The 27461-nt window shown below is 41.6% G+C and overlaps 3 protein-coding genes and 2 non-coding genes across 5 annotated transcripts; all 5 read left to right on the top strand.

Annotated features, from left to right (window-relative positions):
• Positions 1-49: 49 nt before the first annotated feature.
• nop2 (NOP2 nucleolar protein homolog (yeast)) lies at positions 50-7309 on the top strand. The gene is made up of 16 exons (XM_058052741.2): positions 50-160; positions 953-1079; positions 1166-1208; positions 1282-1346; positions 1592-1920; positions 2532-2769; positions 3071-3270; positions 3360-3449; positions 4503-4590; positions 4672-4812; positions 4898-5037; positions 5111-5200; positions 6069-6191; positions 6272-6369; positions 6515-6651; positions 6729-7309. Exons 2-16 carry the CDS (start codon positions 974-976, stop codon positions 7157-7159), a joined length of 2319 nt encoding a protein of 772 aa, XP_057908724.2. The 5' UTR covers positions 50-160; positions 953-973; the 3' UTR covers positions 7160-7309.
• Positions 7310-7529: 220 nt separating this feature from the next.
• Positions 7530-11714, top strand: ing4 (inhibitor of growth family, member 4). The gene is made up of 8 exons (XM_058053653.2): positions 7530-7622; positions 8049-8120; positions 8882-9048; positions 9131-9245; positions 10066-10177; positions 10286-10430; positions 10662-10723; positions 10808-11714. Exons 1-8 carry the CDS (start codon positions 7586-7588, stop codon positions 10845-10847), a joined length of 750 nt encoding a protein of 249 aa, XP_057909636.1. The 5' UTR covers positions 7530-7585; the 3' UTR covers positions 10848-11714.
• Positions 11715-12016: 302 nt separating this feature from the next.
• On the top strand, positions 12017-26998 carry ncapd2 (non-SMC condensin I complex, subunit D2). Its single transcript, XM_058053652.2, has 32 exons — positions 12017-12187; positions 12496-12615; positions 12821-12896; positions 12966-13024; positions 13109-13284; positions 13745-13887; positions 14095-14222; positions 14296-14419; positions 14499-14646; positions 14724-14921; positions 15373-15507; positions 15593-15680; positions 16460-16655; positions 16735-16853; positions 17864-18064; positions 18143-18317; positions 18826-18910; positions 19046-19182; positions 19831-19963; positions 20347-20422; positions 20505-20711; positions 20798-20958; positions 21349-21460; positions 21578-21701; positions 21782-21937; positions 23792-23969; positions 24059-24153; positions 24234-24314; positions 24788-24971; positions 25049-25217; positions 26261-26383; positions 26696-26998. Exons 2-32 carry the CDS (start codon positions 12498-12500, stop codon positions 26776-26778), a joined length of 4188 nt encoding a protein of 1395 aa, XP_057909635.2. The 5' UTR covers positions 12017-12187; positions 12496-12497; the 3' UTR covers positions 26779-26998.
• Positions 13349-13670, top strand: LOC131105761 (small nucleolar RNA U85). The gene has a single exon (XR_009119993.2). It is a non-coding gene; the product is annotated as a small nucleolar RNA U85 (small nucleolar RNA).
• Positions 15738-16021, top strand: LOC131105762 (small nucleolar RNA U85). The gene has a single exon (XR_009119994.2). It is a non-coding gene; the product is annotated as a small nucleolar RNA U85 (small nucleolar RNA).
• Positions 26999-27461: the final 463 nt, after the last annotated feature.

The following is a 27461-nucleotide window of genomic DNA, read 5'->3' as shown; positions in this document are numbered from 1 at the left end:
TAAAAAATATATATATTCGTACTATTGTATAGATGTGTGATTAGCCGCTAGCTAGCTGCGTCACTTGTGTGCGCCGGAAGTTTCACCACAACGTGTTGTAGGGAAAATTCACATGTGAGGATTTCGTCCTGCTTGTGAAAATCTGAGTTCGGGTCGAAGAGTAAGTAAAAATTTTGTTGTAAACTCTATAACCAAGACGTCAGTTAGTCTTTAGAACAATGTAAGTATTCCTAAATATTGCGAAGAATCCGTTTAATTAATACACATCGCAAGATTCACTGTCAACATATTTTACACGCGCACACATGTTTGCAAAGGCGAAGGAGGCTAATTCGTGTACTATACATTATAACAATTTTGCTCAGTCGTGTAATTTAGGTTTGTTTTTAACATTTTTACATGTGGGTCACGACATAACACGAATATGTATGTACATTGTTCATGAAAGTTAATTCCATCAATACTTCCACATGCCGCGTAATGAAATCTAATTTGCCGTCACGATTATTAGAATACATCAAATAAATCTATTTTTTTAATCTGAGAAAATGGGAAAACGTTCTCATAATATCTGAATAAAATAGTATTAAAAAAGACAAAATCATTACATATACTACATTAGTCTAATGATTTTGTGACTTATTCCGGTAACAATGAGTATTACAATTTTTTCACATCATTTTAAGTGTGACATTTGTAATTTGTTCATTTAAAAAATACACACCAATTCCAGAAATATTGCATTTTAATTTTTTATTGCAGTTTTGTCCCTCTTATTATATAATTAAAACAGAAGAAAGACCTATATACACGCAGTTGGCATATAATATGCCGATGGAATGCACATTCTATTATTATTTATAGTTTCAATGTAATGACTTCATTAAAAAATAATCACTATACATCCCTGTTGTTGTTTTGCACAGATGTTGACCATTTTTTCCTCTTCAAGGTGTCCTTGTAACTTGGAATCATGGGTCGTAAGTTGGATCCCACCAGCAAGGTGAAGCGTGGCCCTGGGAAGAAATCCAAAAAGCAGCAAGGGGCAGAGACAGAGTTGGCCAAGTTTATCAAAGATGGTGATTATGTGCTGTTTTTTTTAATGCCATAAGAAACATCCTTATGAATAAATTATTATACAGCTGACTGACTTTCATGACTGCAGATGCATCTGAGCCAAAACGTCTGTCAAGAAGAGCCAGGATAAGGTACAAGTGTGATGGATTCCGTGACATGAATTTAAATTGTTTCATTCATGTTGTTATTATTGTGTATCTACAGGAATGCTAAGAGAGCCAAAAACTTAACAAAGGCCAAAGAAGCTGTTGTTGAGCTGCCCAAGAAAGGTAGCCATCAAAATCATACATCTAAATATGGTATAGCCTTCTTTGTTGTATCCCAACTTAAACATAGCAATATACTGAGCTACCTGGTTAGCCCCCAAATTATTTATCCCAAACGTGAGAAACTGAGTGAGGAAGAAGGCCAAAAACGAACCACTTCCACACGGAATGTCACAAGGAACGACTGTATTTTTAATCAGAACTAGGTTAGTACTTACTATTTGTACTTGCGCTATTTGTTTCTAAAGGATTCACTGATGACAACAGTCAGTGGTTGAAGCCGGCGAAGAGGAAGCGGAAACTGGAGCAATCTGACAGCGAGGATGACGATGAACACTGGGAAGAAGACGACGAAGATGGTGATGATGGGGAGGAGGAAGAAGAAAAGCTACCGAAGCCACAGCAGAAGAAAGGGGCAAAGATGAACACAAAATTAGGAATACAAGAACTGGAGGGGGAGGGGGAGGAGGAGGAGGATGAAGACGACGACGACGACGAAGATGATGATGATGAAATGGTAGATGACTACGGTGCACTTGAGGATGGTAGTGATGAAGAAGAAAGTGATGGAGAGGAGGTATGTAATACTTGTCACATTCATTATAAGAGCTGTGTACTCACAGCTCGGTGACCTGAGTTCAATTCCACCCTCGGCCATCTCTGTGTGGAGTTTGCATGTTCTCCTCGTGCATGCGTGGGTTTTCTCCGGGTACTCCGGTTTCCTCCCACATTCCAAAACACATTCCAAAAGTTAATTGGCGACTCCAAATTGTCCATAGGTATGAATGTGAGTGTGAATGGTTGTTTGTCTATATGTGCCCTGTGATTGGCTGGCGACCACTCCAGGGTGTACCCCGCATCTCGCCCGAAGACAGCTGGGATAGGCTCCAGCACCCTCTGCGACCCTCGTGAGGATAAGCGGTAGAAAATGAATGAAAAATATCAGTTTTCTATGCCGCTTATCCTCATTATGGTTCCAGGGGTGCGCTGGAGCCTAATGGCAAAATATACCATTCAATAAATATAAATGTCATTAAGTAGTTAAAAAGAAAAACCTGTCCACTTTGTTTGTATGTGGGAGTGGACTAAAAAGCAAAAATTGTCCCACACACGAGTCTTGATTCAAGTTTCTCATTATTGAAGTTAATTCAGTTACATGTTGATGACTTCCTTTTTCATTCTCTTTAGCTGCTTCCAATTGAGCGTGCAGCTAAGAAAGATAAAAAGCTGAAGGAAACTATGGGACTCGAAGACGATGATGATGATGATGATGACGACGACGACGATGATGATGAGGAGGAGGAGCAGGAGCAGGAGAAGGAAAAGAAATCAGCTATGGAGGAGGATGAGGAAGACGCACTACAGACCAACATGGACGACGTGGATCAGTTCAAGCTGCCTGCCGCACAGGGGAGCGGGAAGGAAGGTGTGTACTGTTGTGTTAAGTTGTCTTTAATGACAGCATTTTCCTCCAATAGCAGCTTCTTTTTTAATAAACTCAATATCAGCATATTTCCACTTTAGGAGAAAACAAATTTAATGTGGAAAAGGGGAATTGAACATATCAGGAGCTCACAACATTTGTTGTGTTGTATGTTATTGTCCACACAAGACAGTGATGTCATAGGCAGCGTCTCCTAATGTGATTATTGGTGCAGTTAAATGGAGTTAAATAAACGTCCACTATTCAAGGACGCAAACCCTGAATTGTCGCCTACACAACGCAGGTGTCCTGCCTGTGGACCTGAAGACGATCCACCAGCGAATAAAGGACAACATCGATGTCCTGTGTAATTTTGCGTCCAAAAGAGAAGAAGGCAAAGATCGAGTGGAGTACATCTCTCTGCTGATAAAGGATCTGTGCACGTACTACAGCTACAACGACTTCCTCATCGAGAAGTTCGTCGACCTCTTCCCTCTCTCTGAGGTATCTGCTCTCACCGTGAAAATGTGCATCATTATCCCAATGACATCTGAGATGATGGACTTAAACATGAATGTTCTTGTCCCAAACAGCTGGTGGATTTCCTGGAGGCGAATGAAATACATAGACCTGTCACTATTAGGACCAACACGCTGAAAACCAGGAGGCGGGATCTTGCTCAGGTAGGTCACCTGTTTAAGGACACTTGAATGTCCCTTAAAAGGGTGTCACTGAAAAAAGAACTTATTATAATTATTATGAATTATTATTATTTATTCTAAATTATTTGTACAAATTACTGTTTACGCTGTACATTGTTCATATTTGATGTCATCTATTTATTCTCCACATTATTATTTATTATTTATTATTATACGGGAGCCAGGCAACAACATTTCTATCTATCTATCCATCTATCATCTATCTCTCTCTCTCTATCATCTCTCTATCATCTATCTCTCTCTCTCTCTACCATCTCTTTCTCTCTACCATCTCTCTATCATCTATCACCTATCTCTCTCTCTCTCTATCATCTATCTCTCTCTCTACCATCTCTCTCTATCACCTCTCTCTCTCTCTCTATCACCTGTCTCTCTCTCTATCATCGCTCTCTCGCTCTCTATCATCTCTCTCTCGCTCTCTATCTCTGTCTCGCTCTCTATCATCTCTCTCTCGCTCTCTATCATCTCTCTCTCGCTCTCTATCATCTCTCTCTATATGTACCATATCTCGCTCTCTCGCTCTCTCTCTATCATCTATCGCTCTCTCTCTCTCTATCATCTATCTCTCTCTCTATCATCTATCTCTCTCTCTACCATCTATCTCTCTCTCTACCATCTATCTCTCTCTCTCTCTCTATCATCTATCTCTCTCTCTCTATCATCTATCTCTCTCTCTCTCTATCATCTATCTCTCTCTCTCTCTATCATCTATTTCTCTCTCTCTATCACCTATCTCTCTCTATCATCTCTCTGTCGCTCTCTATCATCTCTGTCGCTCTCTATCATCTCTCTCTATCACCTATCTCTCTCTATCATCTCTCTCGCTCTCTATCATCTCTCTCGCTCTCTCTCTCTCTCTATCATCTCTCTCTCTATATATATACCATATCTCTCTCTCTCTACCATCTCTCTCTCTCTGTCTATCAGCTCTCTCTCTCTCTCTCTGTAGCTCTCTAATTGTTGTAGTGAACCAACCAAGTCATTTAGATTTTGAATTCATATTTGTATTTTTAGGCCTTGATCAACAGAGGAGTGAACTTGGATCCACTGGGAAAGTGGTCCAAAGTGGGCTTGGTCATCTACGACTCCTCCGTCCCGATAGGTGAGCGTAGTAACCTATGAACGATCCACGGAAGTAAAGAATAAAAGTATATAAATAAATAAAAATATTGTGATGACCCAGGTGCCACTCCAGAGTACCTGTCTGGCCAGTATATGCTACAAGGAGCCTCCAGCTTCTTGCCAGTCATGGCGCTTTCGCCACAGGAGGGGGAGTTTGTGTTGGACATGAGCTCAGCCCCCGGAGGAAAGACCACCTATATCGGTAGGATGCGCTCAATAACGAATAGAAACCAGCTCTTGTGTTGAATTGCGTATGAAGTTTGCATGCAAATGTTTCCCCCTCGTAGCTCAGCTGATGAGAAACACTGGTGTGATTGTTGCTAACGACGCCAACGCCGATAGATTGAAGAGCGTGGTGGGTAACATCCACCGCCTGGGGGTCACCAACACCCTGGTGTGCAACTATGATGGCAGGCAGTTCCCGAAGGTAACGTGCATGCATGTTTAATTGTGCTTAAAGGTTGTGTACGTCATAGTAAGAGTTTGAACGTTGCATGCAGGTCATGGGAGGCTTTGATAGAGTGCTGTTGGATGCACCGTGCTCAGGCACAGGAGTCATCGCTAAAGACCCTGCTGTGAAGAACAACAAGGTAAATCACCATTCTTTGCTGTGCTTCTATGGACCTGTATTCCAAAAACCATATTCACATTGTTGTTTAAAGCTTATTTAATTCATTCATTCATTTTCTACCGCTTATCCTCACGAGGGTCGTGGGGTGCTGTAGCCTATCCCAGCTGTCTTTGGGCGAGAGGCAGGGTACACCCCTGTACTGGTCTCCAGCCAATCACAGGGCACATATAGACAAACAACCATTCACACTCACATTCATACCTATGGACAATTTGGAGTCGCCAATTAACCTAGCATGTTTTTGGAATGTGGGAGGAAACCGGAGTACCCGGAGAAAACCCACGCATGCACGGGGAGAACATGCAAACTCCACACAGAGATGGCCGAGGAATTGAACCCTTGTCTCCTAGCTGTGAGGTTTGCGTGCTAATCACTCGACCGCCGTGCTGCCCGCTTATTTAATTGTTTAAAGTGCATTCATTCATTCATTTTCTACTGCTTTTTCCTCACAAGGGGCACGGGGGTACTGGAGCCTATCCCAGCTGTCTTTGGGCGAGAGGCGGGGTACACCCCTGGACTGGTGGCCAGCCAATCACAGGGCACATATAGACAAACAACCATTCACACTCACACTCATACCTATGGACAATTTGGAGTGGCCAATTAACCTAGCATGTTTTTGGAATGTGGGAGGAAACCGGAGTACCTGGAGAAAACCCACGCATGCACGGGGAGAACATGCCGAGGGTGGGATTGAACCCTTGTCTCCTAGCTGTGAGGTCTGCGCGCTAACCACTCTACTGCCGTGCTGCCCGCTTATTTAATTGTTTAAAGTTTATTTTTATAATAATAATATTACACAACTAATGCACTGAATTCCCTGACAGGACGAAGCAGACATTCTGCGCTGTGCCCACTTGCAGAAAGAGTTGCTTTTATCCGCCATCGACTCCGTCAACGCTGACTCGACTTCAGGAGGCTATGTGGTCTACTGCACATGCTCCATAATGGTTTGTGTCCCGGCCCTCTGCATGCTCCAAGGTCATGCTGTTTAAGTTGGCTTGCCGACCAACCAACTGCGTCTTGGCAGGTGGAGGAGAACGAATGGGTGGTTGACTACGCTTTAAAGAAGCGGAACGTCAAACTGGTTCCCACTGGACTGGATTTTGGCAAGGAGGGCTTCATCAGGTATTACAACGCTGGTAGAAGAATCAAAATAACATGCACAAACACTATCTGTATGCAGTGATGTCAGCAACCGGCCAGTCTAAGGTGCAGTGACAGGAGGGGGGGGGGGGGAACGCCTTAACATATCTTTGTTGCATTTGTTCAGATTCAAAGAGCGGCGATTCCATCCGACTTTGCGGCTTACGAGACGTTTCTACCCGCACTCTCACAACATGGACGGCTTTTTTGTGGCCAAGTTTAAAAAATTCTCCAATGTGACTCCCACAACCCCCTCGGGGAACGGTAACACTTCTCATTGCCTCACAATCCTGGCTTTCACTCGATCAAGAGCTCACCTTCTTTATCTGTCTCTAATATAGATGAAGACAATGCAGACGCATCACCGGTGACAGAGTTGACAGATCCTCCAAAAGACAAAGCAGACAAGACCAAGAAGAGTGTCGTCGCCAATGCTGGCCAATTAAAGAAGGAAGCAACAAAAACCAACGGCACAGCAGCCAAGAAAATGTCTCCCTTGAAGCAAAAAGAAATCAAAAAGAACTCATTGACTGGACCTAAAAAGGCAAAGATCGCCAAGAGGGACATAGAGACTGTAAAGGCACAAGAGGTTAAAAGCACCTCACATGCGGATGAGACAAAAATGCAGAAAGCCAACAGAAAGGATGGGAGCAGTTTAGAGAAGAAACAAGGCAAAAAAAATAAAAAAAACATGAAAGCCAAGAAAAGAATGGGAAAGAACAAATTCAAAAAATTGAAGAAAATGCTGCGCCAGGAAGAGAGCAAGGAGTGATCGTGTATGCATTGTGTACATATGTTTGAAATAATTGAAATGTAGTACAATGCATTGAAGTGGAGTCACGTTTTCTTTTGTATAATGTAATATGACTGAAATGCAAGATGATATGTCTGCTATGGGTCGATTAAATACATTTTTAACATATGTTCTTTCATTATTTTACAGTGTCTTGTTTTTTTCACCATCATTCAGTTTGATATTTGAGGTGAGCTACAAGAATAATTTAGGTTAAAAAATAATTTACAATTTTAATATGCTTTAAATATCTCCTAACTTTTATTATATATTATGCCTTTAATAATCAGTCATGCAGTACAATGCAGTGATGCTGATTTATACAGCAGTCTTCGACTTCGGAAACCGAATCAATCAGAGCTGCCCCTTCGCTCACCGGAAGCTGTGTTGTTTACATTTTCCAAGATGGCGGCGGGGATGTATTTGGAGCATTATTTGGACAGTAAGCTATATATCCATCTTTAAAGAAACATTTTGGAATACTTCGGAAGCGTTTTAGCTGGATAATTTATTTTTTTTAGTGTATAGTCGAATGGGTTGTCGAAAAACGTCCAGAAGGCGAACCTTTTAGACGTTTCCCAGCTGTTACGCGGCGTTCGGCTCAGTCTATTTGCTGGATTGGCACAACGCACTAAGATTGGGAAGTTAAATCGTTCAATCACACGTTATGCGATACCTATTTGTTAAACAACACACGCAATGATTACATGTATATGGTCGTATTCATTATTATATTTACTCAAATAATCCAAACGCATATTCACGTCGGGCTACAGATGAACAGACTCTCTTGGCTTCATCTCCTTTTGCTTGCATTTCACATTCTTTGAATCCCTTCATAAATAAACCCTTCTTTTTTTTACACTAGGCATAGAAAACCTGCCCTTCGAGTTGCAGAGAAACTTCAATTTGATGAGAGATTTAGATCAACGCACAGAAGGTGAGAATTGAATGTGCCATCTGACGTCAAAACGCAAATCTTACAAGTGTTGTATTTCACAAACGTGTTTACATTGTTGAGGCACAACTGATAATGTTAAGTATTTTTTGTTTTCGTCATGTTGTTAAATGGGGCTGTCAATTGATTGTTTCAAATGAAATCAGATTCATCACGCTTTTCAAATTAATCACCATTCACCACCAGTCACCATTTGCAACTATGTCTGAAATATTTTTTTTTCACTGTATTACAACAGATTTTTAGGTGTTTATTTGTCTGTATGAAAAACTCCAAATGAAGTACACATATAAATCAAACTAAAAGACAGCACACATGTTTGAAAATCTATTTATCTAAAACATCTTCTTTAATAGTAGGAGAACATTTGAATCACACTTGTTGTTATGAGCTTTGAGGGGTTGCGTTCAGAGACACACATCATCACACACGTTGAATTTGCATGTTTTCATTGTATTTTCTGGGGTTTCAGAGCATATTTACAGTGCATAAAATCGTACTTCATAAACAGGTGCGAAGTGAGTGATAAGAATATCCACTTATTGTTCGTCTTTGTATTTGTATTTATCACAAACTAACATGCATAGTACATACATTAAAGATGTTCGATGTATGTGTGTTTGATTTTGTGTTTTGAGTGTTTGGACGTGTCAGGCATTGTAGAAAACATTTTTAATTATACTCTATATTTCACGAGTCTGCAACTTTGTTGTCTAATGTGTTTCCATAATTGTTTGCTGTAGATCTTAAAGGACAGATAGACTCCCTTGCTAAAGAATACACTTCAAATGCACGGACCCTCTCCTCCGAGCAAAAGCTCTCCATCTTGAGGCAAATTCAGCAGTCGTACAGCAAATGCAAAGAGTTTGGAGATGACAAAGTGCAGCTGGCAATGCAGACCTATGAGATGGTTTGTATCCGACTGTAGAAATTCACCATTTGTTTACAGGACATGAAGGACAATGATGTATAATCTTCTCTCTTGTCTTCAGGTTGACAAGCATATAAGACGTCTTGACACAGACCTGGCCCGATTTGAAGCTGACCTGAAGGAAAAACAGATTGAGAGCACGGATTATGATTCCACTTCCAGTAAAGGGAAGAAAGGTCGGTGCCAACTATCCCAACATTCGTTTATCTACCTCTCATTAAGGTCATGAGTGAGCTGTAACCAAGCCCGACTTTTTCGGTGAGAAGTAGTGTGCACCTAGGACTCGTTGCCAGTCAATCAAATGACCCATTTAAGAACACTTCACAGCTACATTCACACCTGTGCACAATGTAGACTGTCTAATTCATCTCCATTCATGTCAAGTATGTTTATTTGCATAGCTTTCAATCACAATAGAGTCTCAAAGGTTTTTTTTAAATGGCAACAATCGACAACATGCCCTGATCTGAACCCCCCTCAACCAGACAAGGAAACACTCAAAATCTAATTTCCCCTGAAGAGGTGGAAAATCCCCCTTCCAGGATGACCAGACTGCAATGGATGTCGATTGGGCAACATATGTCACATCATAAATATATATACAAAATAATGTGCTTGTTTTTAGGATGCATGGCGGTCGAGTGTTTAGCACGCAGACCTCATAGCTATGAGACACAAGTTCAATCCGTCCGCCATCTCTGTGTGGAGTTTACATGTTCTCCCCGTGCATGCGTGGGTTTTCTCTGGGTACTCCGGTTTCCTCCCACATTCCAAAAACATGCTAGGTTAATTGGCCACTCCAAATTGTCCATAGGTATGACTGTGAGTGTGAATGGTTGTTTGTCTATATATGCCCTGTGATTGGCTGGCGACCAGTCCAGGGTGTACCCCGTATTTCGCGCGAAGACTGCTGGGATAGGCTCCAGCACCCCAAGCGACCCTCATGCGGATAAGCAGTAGAAAATTAATGAATATAAACATTTTTTGTAATTCTAGGAGACACCAGACAGAAGGAAAAGAAGTCTGCTAAAACAAGATCTAAAGTGAAGAGCTCCGATGAAGACGGCAGTCCCAAGAGCACCCAAAAGAAAGTCAAACTCCTTCAAACGTAACGTCGTCTTTATTAACTTCTCATGTCTTTATCTTCAAACATGCATTTTATTTTATTCCCCATTTTGGGCTTCGGAATCCTAATCTTTTTTTGGTGCACCATTAGGGGAGAATTCAACAGCCCCTCTTCCAACTTTGGGAATGTGCACCCGTCTGATGTGCTGGACATGCCGGTGGACCCCAACGAGCCCACCTACTGTCTGTGCCATCAGGTGTCTTATGGCGAGATGATCGGCTGTGACAACACTGATGTGAGTCTTATATCATGTTCTCTCTTTCATGTCATCAACAAAATGGACCTCACCTACAAAGAAGTATTCTCATGCTTTGTTACATTTAACACACTTGCACTTTAAATATCTAAATAAGGTTCCAGTATGTCTAAATAAATGTTATACTGATTGTTATTAATTTTTAAAAAATCATTGTCATAATAATTAGCAATTAAAATAAAAAAAAAATTAAAATAATAATTGTTGCAGTGCTCCATTGAGTGGTTCCACTTTGCATGTGTGGGTCTGACAACCAAACCAAGAGGAAAATGGTAAGAAGTCTGAAATCCTCCATATTTCCAATATGTGCAGTTCAAAGACTGATGGTTGAACTCAGTTGTCTCTGCTTTGTGTAGGTATTGTCCACGCTGTTCTCAAGACAGAAAGAGAAAGTAAAAGCTGTCTGGATATCCTGGAACAAACACTGACATGATGGGGAAAAACACATTTCTTCATTAATTGCTAGATTTTTTTGTTGTTTTACTTAACATTTGGTGCTTTTTTTGTTTTTGTATTTGCTTTGATGCAGAGTGTGAAGGATCGGGTTATAGGTGTATTTAAAACTGTATTTTTTTTTTAGTTGGTGCTCTTATTGCAATTCCTTTTTTTACGTTGTGTTGAAACACTACAACTACCCTACTTTAACGGTTCAAATTTGCATGATACTGGATACTGTATTGACATGCAATTTAAGTAGTTTCTCTGAAAACAAGGTGGCCATTTATAATTCTTTGCCTTTGTTGTGTACATACCTTTTACCAAGCCATGGAGAGCTAGTTTCACTCTTTTTGTTTTTACAGTTTAAAGTGAACAAAATGGTGTGACAAAAATGCTGCATCCTGAAAGTAGTAGTCATATTTTGGTAGTGACGATGTATTCATTTTAGCATTTTGATTGAGTGCTGTTTAGAGTGCAAGGCATTTTTGTGAAAAGAATATTGATGTAGCTGGTTTATTGGTACAAGGGGGAGGTGTGTGATTGTGTTATCAATCATTTAAATACAGCTACTACCTCAAACTGTTGGCTGATTTTTTTTTACCACCTATTAAGTTTTTGCTTGTTTTGTTTTAGTGTATATTTTAACAGGATCATCTAAAATTGCATTTTTATTGATATTTTCTTATATATCCTGAGATCGAACAGTGTATTTTTGTGTTGTGCCATGGAAAGGACATCCTAAGCTTTCTAGTGATCGACAATTTGTTGCTTACAGTTTAAGCAACTTAAAACTCTGTTACAATTCATCCAGTTGCTGTGTGCAATTGTTTCAAGAATAGTTTTCGAGTTGCTTTTTGTAACACAGTCATTTGGAAGATAGTGAGAACCATGGAGGACGTGAGGATGTTTACTGCCACTGAATTTTAAATGATCACAATGGTTGGTGGAATCGATGCATCAAGATGCAGAAATGCATGCGTCTAACCAAGAAAACAAAAAAAATCTGTTGCAGTGTTATTAACATGAAATTTTGATTGAATGCTCAAACAATCTTTCATGTCTAATGTTAATACAACCGTAAAATGACAAGTGGCGCTATGAACTGTTTTAAATTCTAAATTCTGTAGTACACTGTCGTCGCGTGTCTATGACGTCACTGAGCCATTGGCGCCATGTCCTTCAAATTTGAAAATCCGACGGCGGCCACATACCGTTTGTGGACTGGAGGGACGAGAGAACAAACAAGAGAACTTAGGACCGCGTCAAGCGTTGTTGTGGTTGACGGGCGACTATCAACGGTAAGTTCGGCGTTTTAAAACAACGTTTTCGCTCGACAACTGTTTGTCGTTATTGTTTACACTGGTACCACTGTAAACCCAGCTACCCGCTAAGTTAGCATTATAGCGTTGTGCTAGCAAGAGCGCTGACAGGAAATTAAACATATATTTAATTCAATTGTCATCCTGTTCCTTTCATTTACGATGCTATATAACAACGTATTGTTTTCTTTTCTGAACGAACCAACATGAATCAAAGCGCTAGCGTTTTAGGTAATGTATTTGATGTGATGTGACGAATTGCACAAATGCAGTGTTTTCCTCCACAGAAATGTCTTGGGACTTTTTCGTGCCCGTTTGCGTGGGCGACCTGGTCAAGAGTGGGGGAATAAACCAGTACGTCGTGCAAGATGTGGTCCCTCCAAAACAGCTACAGTCCTATCTTAACAGTAAGTGGTATACTCAATATAAACGTACGGTGGTCGATACGTGCAAGTGCGCAGCTACATCCCATAGCTCGAAAGGTAGAAATGCTCCAAAACCAAACACGCAAACCGAGACGAGAGCTTTTGCTGCGCGTTTGCTTCCTTTGGCCATCATATAATTAACTGTACCTGTGTGTTTCGATCTTCGTTTTGTGTGTATTGTATTTAGGATTCAAGGCTGCCCTGAGAAGCCAAGGGCCTTTGTGTATCCTGGAACACTTTGACACAGCCTACAGTGTATTACAGTGAGTTTTTTTTTTTTTAACCCTGCAGTGTTTTTTTTGCACTTATGTAAACACGTTTACATTTTACAGGCATTCCCATTCAGTGGACATGAGTGTGAAGGAGGACACTTTGGAATTGCTGGTGCAAGGTCAGAACTGCTACATGTCAATGTTTGTCATGTTTAAAAAAAAAAAGAAAACGAAATTTATCTTCCTGGTTGTTTTTGTTGCAGTTGTTAACAGCCTGGCGACTTCCCTGCCAGCACTGCTCCTCTCCACCTCTGTTTCGGCAGCAGAGCGCAAGGAAAAGCTCAACGCTGTCAAAATGAGTGTCTTTCTGCTCTGCAAAATGACAGAGTGCCTTGAAAGCGATTCCTACAGGCAGAGTATTATTACGGCACCTGGGAAGGTAACCTGATTAACAGCGCACTTTACTACTTTTTATGGCTGATAGTTGAGTTTAATATTGAAATGCCCTGTGATGAAATTATGGCAGTTGTGTGATCTGTTAGACCAGGGATTACGATAACTCTCGCCATCTGTTTCGATGGGTAATCTTGGTAGTGTCATAGTTATATTTCACTGCTGTAAGGGCCCACCTATATTGACACTGACTCTGCTTCTACAACTTCTGTCCTCCTCAAGAGCAATGGGACAGGATGGGTAGGAGATGTCAAACAATGTATGGCTGGTTTTGTTTGTGTGATGAATGTTTATGTAACAGTTGGCAAGAGGGCATAATCTCTTTAGATGGTTTGGCAGGTATGAGCATCAATCTTTGGTAATCTGAGGGCATCTACTGTATTTCATGCTACACTACTCATATGGAAATATATGGAAATAATGAAGAGTATCCATGCTTTGTACAGAGTGGAAAAAAGACCAAAACTGGCGAGGGACCTCTGCAGTGGGACAGCGAGAGAGAGAGAGTTCTTCAGGCTCTTGTGCAGCTCCTCCAGTTGGATATCCGTTCCCTCTGGAACCTCTCTCTAGTAGAAGAAGAGTTCACCAGGTACTCACACAGCTTTTTCTCCATAAAAAGTCTCTTTGCAAGTAACAGCTGGGATTAACATTTCTATCGAGAGGACGTTTTTTTACTTTAACAATGATATGGAATGCTTGAGAAAGTAAGTCTGTAAACTGTTAAGTCAGTTTTTTGTGTTAAATGTAAAGTTCAGGAAACATATGACACTTGTCCAATTTTCTGTTGTTTCCTCAGCTGTGTGACTTGCTGTTGCTATAAGCTACTGGAGAACCCAACTATCAGCCACGTTAAGACCAAACCCACCAGAGACGGTATTATCCATCTGCTAGGAGTGCTGCTCAAGAAATACAATCACCTCCTAGGTTAGCTTGACCCCTGTATTGATTGATCTTTGGGGATTTCGCTGTATGGAGTTCTCAATCTGATTCCCAATAGGTGCAAGTGTGAAGGTGATCCAGTTGCTGCAGCACTTTGAGCAGTTGTCCTCGGTCTTTGCACAGGCTCTGTGTGTATGGAGCACGGAATATGGAATGAGAGCAATAATAGGAGAAGTAATAAGGTCAGTTGGCATGCTTTCATGAACTCCCTCTTTTAAGTAACAGTAGTTATTTTTCTAAATAACTGATTTATTTCTTTAGGGAGATTGGCCAAAAGTCAAGTGAGGAGCTTGCCAGAGAGGGGTCGGGGGTCAAAGCATTTGCTGCTTTCCTCTCTGAACTGGGTGCACTCTTACCCGAATTACTGATCCCCAACATCAGTGTGCTTATTACACACCTGGAAGGAGAGGTAAGATCTTCATAGAGTTCTTCCTTTCTTATCTTAATGCTGTAGAGTATAATCAGTTTTTTCCGTGTTTTTCTTAGAGCCACACAATGCGTGTAGCTGTGTGTGAGGTATTGGGAGAGATCCTGGTACGTGTCCTGTGCGGAGACGGACTGGATGAGTCTGGCAAAGCTGACCGTGACCGATTCTTTGATACGCTGCAAGAGCATCTGCACGACACCCATTCCCACGTCAGAGCTCGTGTCTTGCAAGTGTACACGCGTATCGTCAACAGCAAAGTAAGCCCCCCTGTTGCACTCGAGCAACGCTTCCCAACCTTTACTCAGCCAAGGCTACAAAATTAATATAACTTTCGTTAGCCTCTTTGGGTAAGTTAGCTGTCCTTTTTAAACCTGAACAAATATTGCCTGGAAGCCATGGACCTGAGCCTCCAGCTTGTATTTGGGAACGCCCACATAAGGATCTGGTTCACTGTGACATCACAGGGAGCTGGTGTTAACAACTTTTTGAAACCGAGCATTCAGAGCCACCCCAAACTTCTTTCACGGCTCACTTCCAAATGCGTAAACACCATTATCTGAAACTTTGGCATAGTTTAACACAAGAATACAACATTCTACTTACGTTTATAGGTCAGAAAAGGTAAAATAGATCCCCTTTAAAATATTGACTATCATGGCTCTCTTGGCTAACAAAGTTCCGTGGCTGTGACCGTCTTCCCTGTGTTAGGCGTTGCCACTGTGTCGATACAGTGAGGTGATGGGCCTCGCTGTGGGGCGCCTGATGGACAAATCCGTCAATGCAGTGAAGAGCGCCATCCAATTGCTGGCAGCCTTCATCGCACACAACCCCTACAGCTGCAAGGTAATTCTACCCATTCTTCTATTTTATTCTCACTTTTTAAAGCATTGGTAATTCAATCAAAAATCTCAGATGTTGTGTTCTTAAGTTGAGCAGCACGGATCTGAAAAAACCTCTGGAGAAAGAGATGGCAAAGCTTAAGGAGATGAAAGACAAACAGAAGGGGGACACACCAGGTAAAGTTCACTTTTGTAATTTCAGTTTTTTTCAATGTGATATCCTCTTTTTTTTTTGCCCAATGATGAGACCAAGGCGAATATGAGCTGACTGAACAACAGCTGGCTTCTTCTTGCCTCAACTGGCAGGTAATCTTGGCAGTGTAAGGGAGGTTTCTTACTCTGCTGTAAGGGTCTGCCTACAGTAACTAGTCTGCACCATTATTGCTCCTCTTGAGGTTACATAGGAGTAATCATGGGTATGCAACCTACAGTGTGTCTGTGCTTCGAGGCCTGAAGTTCACCCAACTGTGTTCACTGTTCAGCCAGCTATGAGTTGCTTCTTTGGTAATCTGAGGACAAAACAGTCTGTCTCTCACTCCATCCGGCTCCTTTTTGTTCACTTTACTTGTGAAGCGAATGACACAATGCTTTCCCCCCCACCTCTTTTAGCCTCTTCCAAATTCTCAGATGCATTCACTCTAAGTGCTTTGAGTCATAAAGTTACACCTGTTTGTAGCACAACAGATCCATTCAACGTTTGCATGGATTCATTAATGTGAGTGAGGCTGCACTCTTGTAGAAAGCCTCTCAATATAATTGAAAAGGCTTCATAAAGACCACAGTGCCATGTATCTGGCAAAAGAGCACAAGGCATTGGTACATTGAGATGTTACAAGATGACATCACATTTCAACTTTGTGCAACATATGAAGTTATTTGCCATCTTTTCTGATTAGTGTGTTAATGTTATCTATAAGATCTTCTCATTAGACCTCATCTTGTCTGCTTATTGGCAGTGGCAGTCATTAAAGCCTCAGAGCTGTGGGCTGCCATGGAGCCTGAGTTGCACGTCACCGTCCAGAAAGAGCTGGAGCATTCAGGCGACGCCGCGAGGAAGCAACAACAAGAATATGAAGAGGAAGAGGCTGTTCAGGATGACGACAGGGCCACGGCAGTGAAGATCGCTCAGTACCTCCGGGTCAATAAGTACAGGTGATGCTAACACCCCAGACATATTTGGTAATAGCGCACTGTTTGGTCACTAGAGTTATTTGATTTTTCACCCGCACAGGAATGCAGTGCGCCTTTGTGTAAAAGCCCACAGTTGCTTCCCCGAATCGGAGATCTTTGCTGCTCTGTCTACTCTCTCCCCAGAGACTCTAATGAACACAATGTCTCTACTCTTCAAAGGTAAACCCTTTCATTCATGACTCTGTCGTCTTAATGAAAACCACATTGAACCGCCATTAACTTTGTGATTTAGCATGTCGTCATTGGGGAACATTCATTCAAAGTTATCTTTCTGTGACTGTTGTAATTAAAATTGACAAGTTCATAATAGCCACCAGTTCAGGTACTGTGAGTTATAAACGTGTAGGTCAAATACAAGCCCTTGACATTCAGGTTCTCATTTCAGAAAGGTATTGCCTGAAGTAAACATTGACCTTGACACTTTTTAACTTGCATTCTAACCTACTGTTATGTATTCATTTATTTTTCCCCTCACACTGATTCCTCCTCTTAGAATCAATGCTATATTCTATCCCAGTTTTTTCAACCTTTTTTGAGCCATGGCACGTTTTTTTTTGCATTGGAAAAATCTTTTAAAAAAAGTTGAAAACATACGGTGTCTTCTCCTCACAAGCAGGTATCGTCCCAGCCCTACTAACCATCTCATGTACATCACTAAGTCTGGAGGAACGAGGCAATCGGCTTTGTGTTGCCACAGAGACGAATATTACATTGCTCCGCCAGCCTTTACACCGCGGACACTCGACAATGCTGTAGCGATGCTGTAATGATGCACACATTTTCATGTTCAGGTTATATAGATCACATACTCTGCACGGCTTTGTAGAGAAGATTTTGGACGAGGCCTCTATTTCTACAAATTTTCTAATGCATTTTTAAAGGTGGAGGATTATACACAGAATAATTTAGAGAGAAGCCTGAAGCCAGTCAGACTGAATACAGTATGTCATTGCTACTGTGAATGATACCACACATAATGTGGACGTTCAGGCAGGGATACACATTACATTTTTTACGCATACTATACACGTTGCAGTCCAGCCTACCTCGGTGTTCCCAGCATAACTCGGGAGGTCCTTTTTTTTTTTTTTTTTTAGCTCAACAGCTTTGGCAGTGTCATGTCCAAGCAGATTTTGTAGTAATTCACATTTTTCTGCCTTGCCTCTTAGGCTCTGATAAGGATGCTCCTGAGCCAAGCCACAACTTGTCCCCCACTCCATGTAAAGAAGGCAATAAAGAGGAGGAGGATGCTGAGCTGAAGAAGCAGGAGATGTTGGTGCAGTACCTTAGAGATACAGAAACGTTTGCTCTTCAGGTGGAGAGAGCCATCTCGGTCATCAACTCAATGCTCTACTGGAAAACCACTTCAGGTCGGAAGTCTTCCAAGATTGTATTTGGTGCCAACAGACAAAATTCACACTCTAACTGTTTTGTGTTTTGTCTTTTAGTCGTTCAGGAGGCAGTGCAGTTTTGCGTAACGGTGTGCGAGTTCAGTGTCGCCAACTCTCTCAGCGGCGTGAGGAAGATGTTGCCATTGGTTTGGTCAGCTGACGCCGCCATCAAAGATGCTGTTGTCCAGGCCTATAGGCACCTCTATCTGAACCCCAAAGGAGACACCACCAGGTGAAGAAAAACACTTCAGTGTAGGCCTGTCACGATAATCGATCAGTCAGTGTCATTCACTACATTCATTTGCAGTGGTGGCAGACCCCCTACATTAGTTTATATACATAACACTATACAGTATTAACTGTGTGTGTGGTTTTATTTTCTTTTTTTGAGTGTCCATCTCAACAATTATTGACCAGCAAAATGTGATATTGTGACAGGCCTACTTCAATCTGGATAAATTTCTACGTTTTCTCAAATAGTGGCCTCTCTCCTAATCGATGAGGCATAATTCACCAGAGTTCATTGTGAACATGCACAATAAAGGCATCTGTAAAGCTGAAGATTATGGCATAATTTTATAAGTAGTAGTATAGTGGTGTATAGTAGTATAATTTTATTCTGATTATTAAAAATGCATGTCTTGATATTGCGATATCACCCTTGCGATATTACAAGGATTAATGAGTAGCTGATGAATTTAGATTAAATGTAGCATTCTAATTTTGTAAAATCTTTTTAGGATGAAAGCTCAAACTCTTGTGGATAGTCTTTCTGAACTGATGGTGGACGCCTCTCTGGGGACAATTCAGTGTCTTGAGGAGATTGTGAGTCATTTTTTTTAAAATCACAGACGAGAACCTACCGTATATGCTCTTGATTCCTAAGCTCGCCTTAATAGTCATGATTTACCATTATCGCAAATGTAGCAGCATTGTAAACGATCAAATATGTCTTTGCAGGTGCAAGAGTTCTTTGGCAGTGGCAGTAGTCTGGAGTCGAGTGTTGTGCAGGTTCTATGGGAGAGGTTTACTGGTAAAACGGAAACCTCTGCACTATACAAACGAGCTGCAGTCCTCCTGCTAGGCATGGCTGCACGGTAAGATCAAAGATCCAATACCAGAGATATATATAAAGGATCTGCCTTTACAGCGATAAATAATCCATCTATTCACAGTATATATGTATGTATAAATATGTACACATCAGTGTTTGTTGATATTGGAATTGGAAACTGAGCATTGGACAATATTGACATATAGGTTATTGGTAAAAAAAAAGCCAATATCTTACATCCCTATTGATAACAGTTATCAAATAAATGTAAATTTTGTAATGTGGTTCACCACATAATGGCCCAATTCCTTTCATGTTGGTCCTGAGTCATCGAGTAAATCATTTCAGTCGCAACCATATATAGCAAGGACTGTTGCCAGTGCATTTTGATGAACATATATATTTTTAGTGCTCCCCCTTCTACTGCTCTAGGGTAGAGACAACAAAAGCAATCTTGTAGTCCACCCACACTGCTGCCTCTCTTCATACAGCCGCCAGCATTCACAACCTGTTAAATCTCATTTTTCTTCTAACTCGCCCGCTCACATAGATTATCTGCCCAGCTGCTAAGTGCAGTAAGGCCAACTCACAACTGTAATGTAGGCCATAGTTTGCATATGTTTACACAGTTAGACCCTAAATATTATTTTATTTATTTATTTTGCATGGATTTTTTTTTTTTTTTTTACAGGGGTGAAAGGGAAGTGGTCCTGAGTAATTTAGACACCCTTTGTTCTGTGGCTTTGGGCGAAAAAGTGACTGAGGACTTCCTTCTGGCGAGGGACACCATTATTACCATCTGCAACATCACTGACCATGTTAGGGTAAGATTTTAATTTCTTAATATAACTATATTTGCGTCGTACTGGAAGGCCGCACAGTAAACAGTGGAGGAAATTGTGCGCTATTCAAAGTTACTGTATTTGAAATTACACCAACCTCCATTATTTAAGTATCATACCACTAGACTTGATACTCCAACATAGGGGCAATAAAAGGTATAGATTGATGGGTAGAAATTGACCAGCTGTAGTGCTTGATGTGTTCCAGTACCTATATAATATATTTTCCAAGTATTGTAGTAATAGGAAAAGCATTTTTATATACTATACATTTTTAAGGTTTATCTGCACACTCCTCATGGTTACTCAAACTTGTGAAACATGTGCTAAAAAATTAGTAAATGCAATGTTTGTGTTTCTTAAAGCAATCCAGAGGTGCCCCTTTCAGACTGCCTCAGGAACATCAACTCTTTACCTGCCTCACACAAGCAATTGCTGAAGGTCTGTGCCCCTCTTGTTGTTCAGCATAAAACTCTGCACAATATGTCTCACCCCGGTCGGACTTGCTCGTTTTTTCCACCAGGTGCCATGATGGAGGACCCTCACTGGCAGAGCTTCGTGGAGCAAGCCGTCCGCCTCATCTACTTTCTGGCTGAATCCCCTGACCAGCTGTGCTCCCGGCTGCTCCAGCGCACCACTCGACTCCTGTTAGATCAAATCGCAGAAAGCGAGCAGGTCAACAAGGATGGCGAACAAATACAAGAAGGCTCTCAAGAATTTGGTCAACAAGGTGAGTGACAACTCTCATGTATTTATCATTGGCTGGTTGTTTTTTCTAGACACTGTTGCCTCACCATGTTTTCTTCCCTCCCGCAGTGAACTGCGTGTGTTTGGCTCAACTGCTGGCTCTTTGTGGTAGCGTGGCCTTCTGGCAGGTGTCACACCTCGAACGCAGCGTGAGCACTGAGCTGCGGAGGCGCAGAGGAGAGACAGAGGAGAGGGAGGAGAAAGAAAAGGGACCATCCACCAAAGCTAAGGTATGCAAAGATATCCATTTTTTTACAAGTCTGGCATAGTATTAACACAATGTCACTGTAGTAATTGCTGCACGCAAGAACAATAACAGACATTTGGCCGGGAAAGGCTGTGAAACAACACCAAGTTTGTCACATTAGTCTTTTTGATATTACTCATGACATGCTTGTCTCTGACTGTTTACTTGTTTCTTAAAATGTGTTTTATTGAACTTTTAGTTCATCTTGTTATTGTTGTATACACTATATTGAAATTGGCAGGTAGCTATTACCATTCCCAACACAGATGCAACCCAGCCGCTACCAAAGCAAACAAGTTTCCCTGTCCCTCTGAAGAAATGTAACCACCATGTGATGACAGTATCTTATGTCAAGCTTTCATTTTCCTCACAGCAAACAGCCAATGACAGCACAATAGAGGAGGATCTCGGCTTGGTCGGCGCCTCTGCAGAAGACACAGAGGCCGAGCTCATTCGCAAGATTTGTGAGACCGAATTGCTCGCTGGTAACGTTGCTTCTGATCTTCTCCTGTGTAACGAATGTGATGCATGGTGTGACATTCATATGCTGATGAAATATTTAGCTTAAACTCCCCCCTTGGCTATTCTCTTGCCTTTTTTAGAGGAGAACCTCCTGTGCGCATTCCTTCCCTTGCTGGTGAAAGTCTGCAGCTCCCCTGGACGCTATTCCCACCCACAGCTCACCACTGCTGCCTGTCTGGCCCTGTCACAGTACATGATGATTAGGTAAACCCCTCCTCTCTTGTTCACTCACAATGGAGTCTAAAATACTGATGTATCTATACCATTCACCTCCCCCACTCCAGTCCGACTGTTTGCGAGGAGAATGCCCGTCTAATGTTTACAGTGTTGGAGCGCTCTACTCTTCCTGTCGTCAGGGCCAACGCCATCATTGCCCTGGGAGATCTCACGGTCCGCTTCCCTAATATTTTGGAGCCCTGGACACAGAATTTATATGCCAGGTAACTGAATGGATTTGTTGAACATTGCTCTGAAACTCTCATGCACTTGTTCCTCACAATTAGATACCCATTATGGCTCCACTGAACCTCGTAATGGGCAAACATTTACACTTTCTATTGGGACTTTGATGAAACTAATTTGTGATGGTCTGTATTGGCAAGCGCATGGCCAGTGGTTACCACGGCAACCAGTCTGGCATAGCATCATGGTTTAGCAAGAACACACAGGGTCAGGCTGCTTTGGACAGGGTCCCTTTTTTAATTACTAGTGTGTAACAGATTGTAGCTGGCCACTGTGTTGTAATTATGCAGAGTGACTGAGCAAGTAGGAGACAAATTAAATGTTTTTCACTTCTGCCAAGAAGTTCACTTTTAAAAACCCCTTTTAATGGCTTCTAAAGCCCAAGTAAAGCCTGAGTGCCCTATGGCCAACTTAAACGATGTTGTGTTGTTTGATGTGCGAGTTTTAATTATAATGTGTCGACATTTAGGTGTTTTTGGATATGTCAGACAGTCACTCTTCTAATGCCGCTTTGCCCTCCCGGTGTTTCCTACCTGATAAGTTCTCACTAATTGTCTCCCACACAAACACCTCCACTGTCCTCGAAGGCTGCTGCTGCCTTGGAGCCTTCAGATAAGCGTATTAAGAATTAATTACCCTGTTCATTGCAGTGGTAAGCCCCTATGCTGGCATGTGAAAGTGCTGTGTATGCTTTTCTGATCTTCTGCCAGAAATCCTACTCCCTGGCATAAATGAGGGTACTGGTTAATGAGTTTCTTTTGTGGTGTGGGTCTGAGTGAGGCCAACTTTAAATTGCTCTTTCACCATCACACCAGACCAGCAAGACTGACTTTTGGAAATTGAGATATGCAGATAAATTGGACCGCATATTTATGTACATTTTTAAACATTATATTTTTATATCGTCAAACGTGGAAGTGGCAACCAGCAATGATGTCCATATTTTCATATTGGATGAAACTGACTTATTGGCACAAACAGCCTGAAATGCTGCAATATGACATATAGTGCATATGTTCAATAGGATTCAGTCACTTTAATTTTGTTTGTTACGTAATCGTTTAATGTTAGTTATTAGGGATGTCCCAATCTACGTTTTTTGGCTTTCGATTCGAATTTTTTTTAACAGTCTTGCTGATTGCTATTCATCCTTTTTTAAATTATTTTACAAACTTGAATTTGTGAGATTGAATGTGGTTATAGAAAATAACTTTTTCGGTAAAACACAACGCTGTGAAAATAAAGCATATTAATCCAGCATGAGTCGCGCAAGCCAAACATCCAACGTCAAAAGTGAAACTAGTTTCACCACGGACAAGTCTGCATCTTCGTGGGAGTCGAGTGGCAACCAACTTTGAAGCGCGTTACTGCACCTAAGCCGATCCTAAAGATCGATCGAGTCATCCCTATAGGTCATTTCATTTAATGTGATTTTATTTCATTTGTACAATTTGGTCATAAGATCAGATGTGTTTTGTTTGTTTTTTTTAGACTCTGCTCACCCCAGCTCATTGTAGTAACTAAAACAGCAATATGTTTTTTTCTTTAAAACATCACTAGCTAAACAAAAACAATTTGTTTTTCTGCACTTGTATCTACCCTGAAGCCTTCAAATGTGGAAACCCCATTCTTTTGACCACCCTGTGATGCATTACATATACTTGGTCTGAGTACCGGTACTTTAATTATATCTTTCTTCTTCCCTTCATACAGGCCTGTCTTTGACTACTGGAGATATCCCTCCTTTTGATTTGGAGATTTAATCTCAAATTTAAGCTTGGGGGGGAAGAGTTGTCTCGTTATCCTAATTTGACATCCTTTTTCTGTCGCAGGCTCAGTGACGAAGTGCCCTCAGTGAGGCAGACGGCTGTGACGGTGCTGACACAATTGGTGCTAAAGGATGTCCTTAAGGTCAAGGGGCAAGTCAGCGAGGTGGCCGTGCTGCTAATTGACCCCCAGCCTCACATCGCCAGCCTGGCCCTCAACTTCTTCAATGAGCTGGCTACCAAGGTGCGCACGCATACACACAAAAAGAAAAGGTAATTTGAATAATTGGCAAGTTTCTCACACTGTTACCTGCCAATCATGTTTTCCGTCAGGACAATGCAATTTACAACCTGCTCCCGGACATCATCAGTCGTCTGTCTGACCCCGAGAGAGGAATGAGCTCTGATGACTTCAACACTATTATGAAGTAAGTAGGCTCCTTTGCTGTGGCTTGTTGACATATGAGATTGTGTATGTTCAACAAATGACATGTTTGTGGTTTCTTAGGCAACTCTTCTCCTACATCACCAAAGAGAGGCAGACTGAATCACTGGTGGAAAAACTGTGTCAGCGCTTCAGGACTGCCAGGTGAGACCATAATGTCTCCCACTGCTTTCTTCTGTGACTGTGTCCAGCTGTGATGTGAAGTTGCAGGGGGTGGACATGCGGGTAATTACTTGTCGTGAAGAGACACCCACCATTCGCAGGCCAGTTCACAGTTGAATTCACACAGTAATCACGCACTGACACTCACTTCACTCATCTTGTCATGGCAGTCGTGTCTGCGTGTTATTGGAGAATGGAGTTGGAACAATGGGGTGTGACCTCTGCCTCGAGTACGCCTCTGAGTCATCCATACTCAAAGGAAGGACATCTTGCATTACGCCATGGCAAAGTGAATTAAGACTTGACGTTGATAGAAAATGCAATTTTTTCCAAATGCCAGCGCAAAGCCACAACGCACAAGTAAAAGATCTTGAATAGATGGAATACTGTGCAATTTGCATAATTTCTAATCAAATTTCACTCCCTCAAATCCATCTTTCTTCTCTCCTCCCTAGGACGGAGCGCCAGTGGTGCGACTTGGCCATCTCTCTGTCTCTGCTGTCCATGTGTGAGCGTGGCTTCAAGAGGCTGCAGGAGTGCTGGGAGTGTTACAGCGACAAGCTGACCGAACCCGGTGTCTACCAGCCTCTGCTCGCCATCACCGCCAAGCTGCGACGAGGTGCCAAGATTCAATTCAAGGTGGCACACACACATATACACGCTTCCAGTAAAGTGATACATGGTATTGTGTTCGGTGGTAACATGTTCTGTAATAGACCCAAGTGGATGAGTTCGAGAAGCGGCTAACTGCGGTCCACACGCGCGGCTTGGAAAATGTGGAAAGCCCTGAAATGGATGAGGAGAACCCAAAAGTGGCAGGATCTTCTGACAAGACACCCAGACATGCGCCCTTGCCTGGCAGAGGAAGAGCAAGATCCAAGAGAGGTCTGTGCATAATGTTGATGGTTTCATGGCCTGTCCACAACCATCTCCCATAGAATGTGTCGCTCCAAGAAACACTATTGTGCACTTTATGCACTCTTTAAAAAAAACTCTAACTCTGTCCAACGTGATGCATGACAGAGTAAAGTAGCATTCAGGATTTGGACAGGACACACGTTAGCAACAAAGCATAGTGATGTGAGCTTTCACCGAAGAAGAAGACAATAAAAACCAAACTTACTGCGATCTGCTATCATGTCTGTAGCTGACTGATGGATAGTTGGCTCCAGGATATATTTTAACCTTTTAAGTGTCTGGTCGACCAAATGGTTGAGCACATTTTGAGTCACTATACTTCATTGAAAGCAGGGCCAAACTGAGCTCCAACTGCTTAAGCCATCTCTACCACTTCACCCTCCACTAGGATCCAACTAGGATGTCATATGGTGGGAAAAAGACATTTTGACCTTTTTGGATTAAAATCTGAAAGGCAGGAATAATTATTTACATTGTGTTATTGATAGAGACCTTGATAGACGGAAATAGTATGTTACTTTGTAGCAGGAAAATCTGTAAGTCTTTGTAATTTTATGATATGAAGTGGTTGGTGTTTTACTGTATAAGAATAGACTGTCCATTACCCGGATATTTTTCCGTTAAAAACAAGATTACTCACCTAAGGCAATAAGAAATTCAGAAAATTTATATTGCTTTTTTCTTGGTTAGGCCGTTAAAGGGTTAAGATGTCCAGAGCAGCGTGATTTAAAAAATATATATAAATTATAAAGCTGTCTGTGAAAGCAGTGGTTATATACACAGCAGCCTCATCAAGATGGGGGCGGCTCATGAAAAACCCCGGTACTCCAAATAATGATCGTTTGACAGCCTCCTGTCAAAGGGAGATGATGGATCTTTCTCATATTTGGTGCTCACAAACACACTCTTGGGTCACATCACCGAAAAGTCAATTTTACTCAATCGGAGACCTTTTTAAATTCTACAGTCTCATCTGGTGACACTTTTTGCTGCCTTCTCTGTCCATCCAGGTCAGTCCAAACCATCAGTTGCCAGCTGTGGCAGCGACAACAGTTTTGTGACTCCTCAAAAGACTCGCAAGTCAAAGAAGCCTGTAATTACCTTCAGTAGTGATTCGGAGGAGGACGAAGAGGGTAAGTTTATCCAACAATTGCTTAGCTTACCGCAGTTTGGTTCTAAAACTGAATTGTGATTGGTAATGTCTCACTCAAGTCTTGCAGGTGAAGGTAATATTCATGACAAGTTGGTTACAACTGAGGGGAGTCGTGTCCATGCTTATGTGGTTCACTTTTCATAGTCCCCACACGTTACCTAATACTGTATGTCACATTTGTTTTTGCCCACCAAAAGTAGCGCTCTCAACAAAAAAAACACTAATCCCACAATCCATGAGATCCAAGAGGTCACATGATTTCTCACACTCCAATCCTTATTTGTTTCATCAGATGCTGTGTTGATGGAGAGCGAGACCCCTAAAGTCACTACGCCAATTGCCCGAACGCCTCGCCGAGCTCGCCTCAGAAACTGACTCCCCCTTTTTAAAAAAAAAAAAAAAGTTTTATCCTGTCTCTTTTTTAACGTTATTGTCCAGCTTTTTGCATATTTTACTTTTTGTTTTTTCGCAATGACCTTTTATATTTTTTAAACAGCGCTTTTTGCTACTTTTAGCACAGACTAAACGGTGATTATGTGTTTTAGAGTGGAGACGTAATTGTAATAAACCTACACTTGGTGTGGTCAGCTCCCAAGCAGCAGCATTGTCTTGTGTCCCATCACTGTGGTCCAACCTGTCTGCTGGGTTACGTCCTTGATATTTACACCAAGGGATTCCAAAGTGTGGCAGAGCTAATTTTTATGTGGCCATTTTTGCTTGCCCCAGTCTAAAATTTAGTTAATTTTGCATTTTAACATAGTTGAAATCAACTTAGTTGGCTGAAAAATATGTTTTATTTACATTTTTTTCAAGCCGGTGTGCCATAGCTGAGGTGTTGTGCGTCTGCCTTGCACTTTTAAAACTATTGGTTTCTTGCGCTATAGCTTTCAATGGTGTACCGCTTGCAGTATTCCCTTCATCCGAGAGTGCCTTCCATCATTTTTCTCTGCTTTACTAACATTTTTTTCTTTTCCCCATCATTTGATATGCTTACTTTCCTAACAGGTTGGCCTCTCTTCAGTCATCAATCTTTTTCTAGGTCTCTCTGCCTGGTGATT

This window comes from Doryrhamphus excisus, linkage group LG5, assembly GCF_037039965.1.
Source record: "Doryrhamphus excisus strain RoL-2023G ecotype Guam linkage group LG5, RoL_Dexc_Guam_v1.1, whole genome shotgun sequence".
NCBI lineage: Eukaryota > Metazoa > Chordata > Actinopteri > Syngnathiformes > Syngnathidae > Doryrhamphus > Doryrhamphus excisus.
The sequence above is the reverse complement of the archived record's forward strand: the minus strand, read 5'-3'. Positions and strand labels throughout refer to the sequence as shown.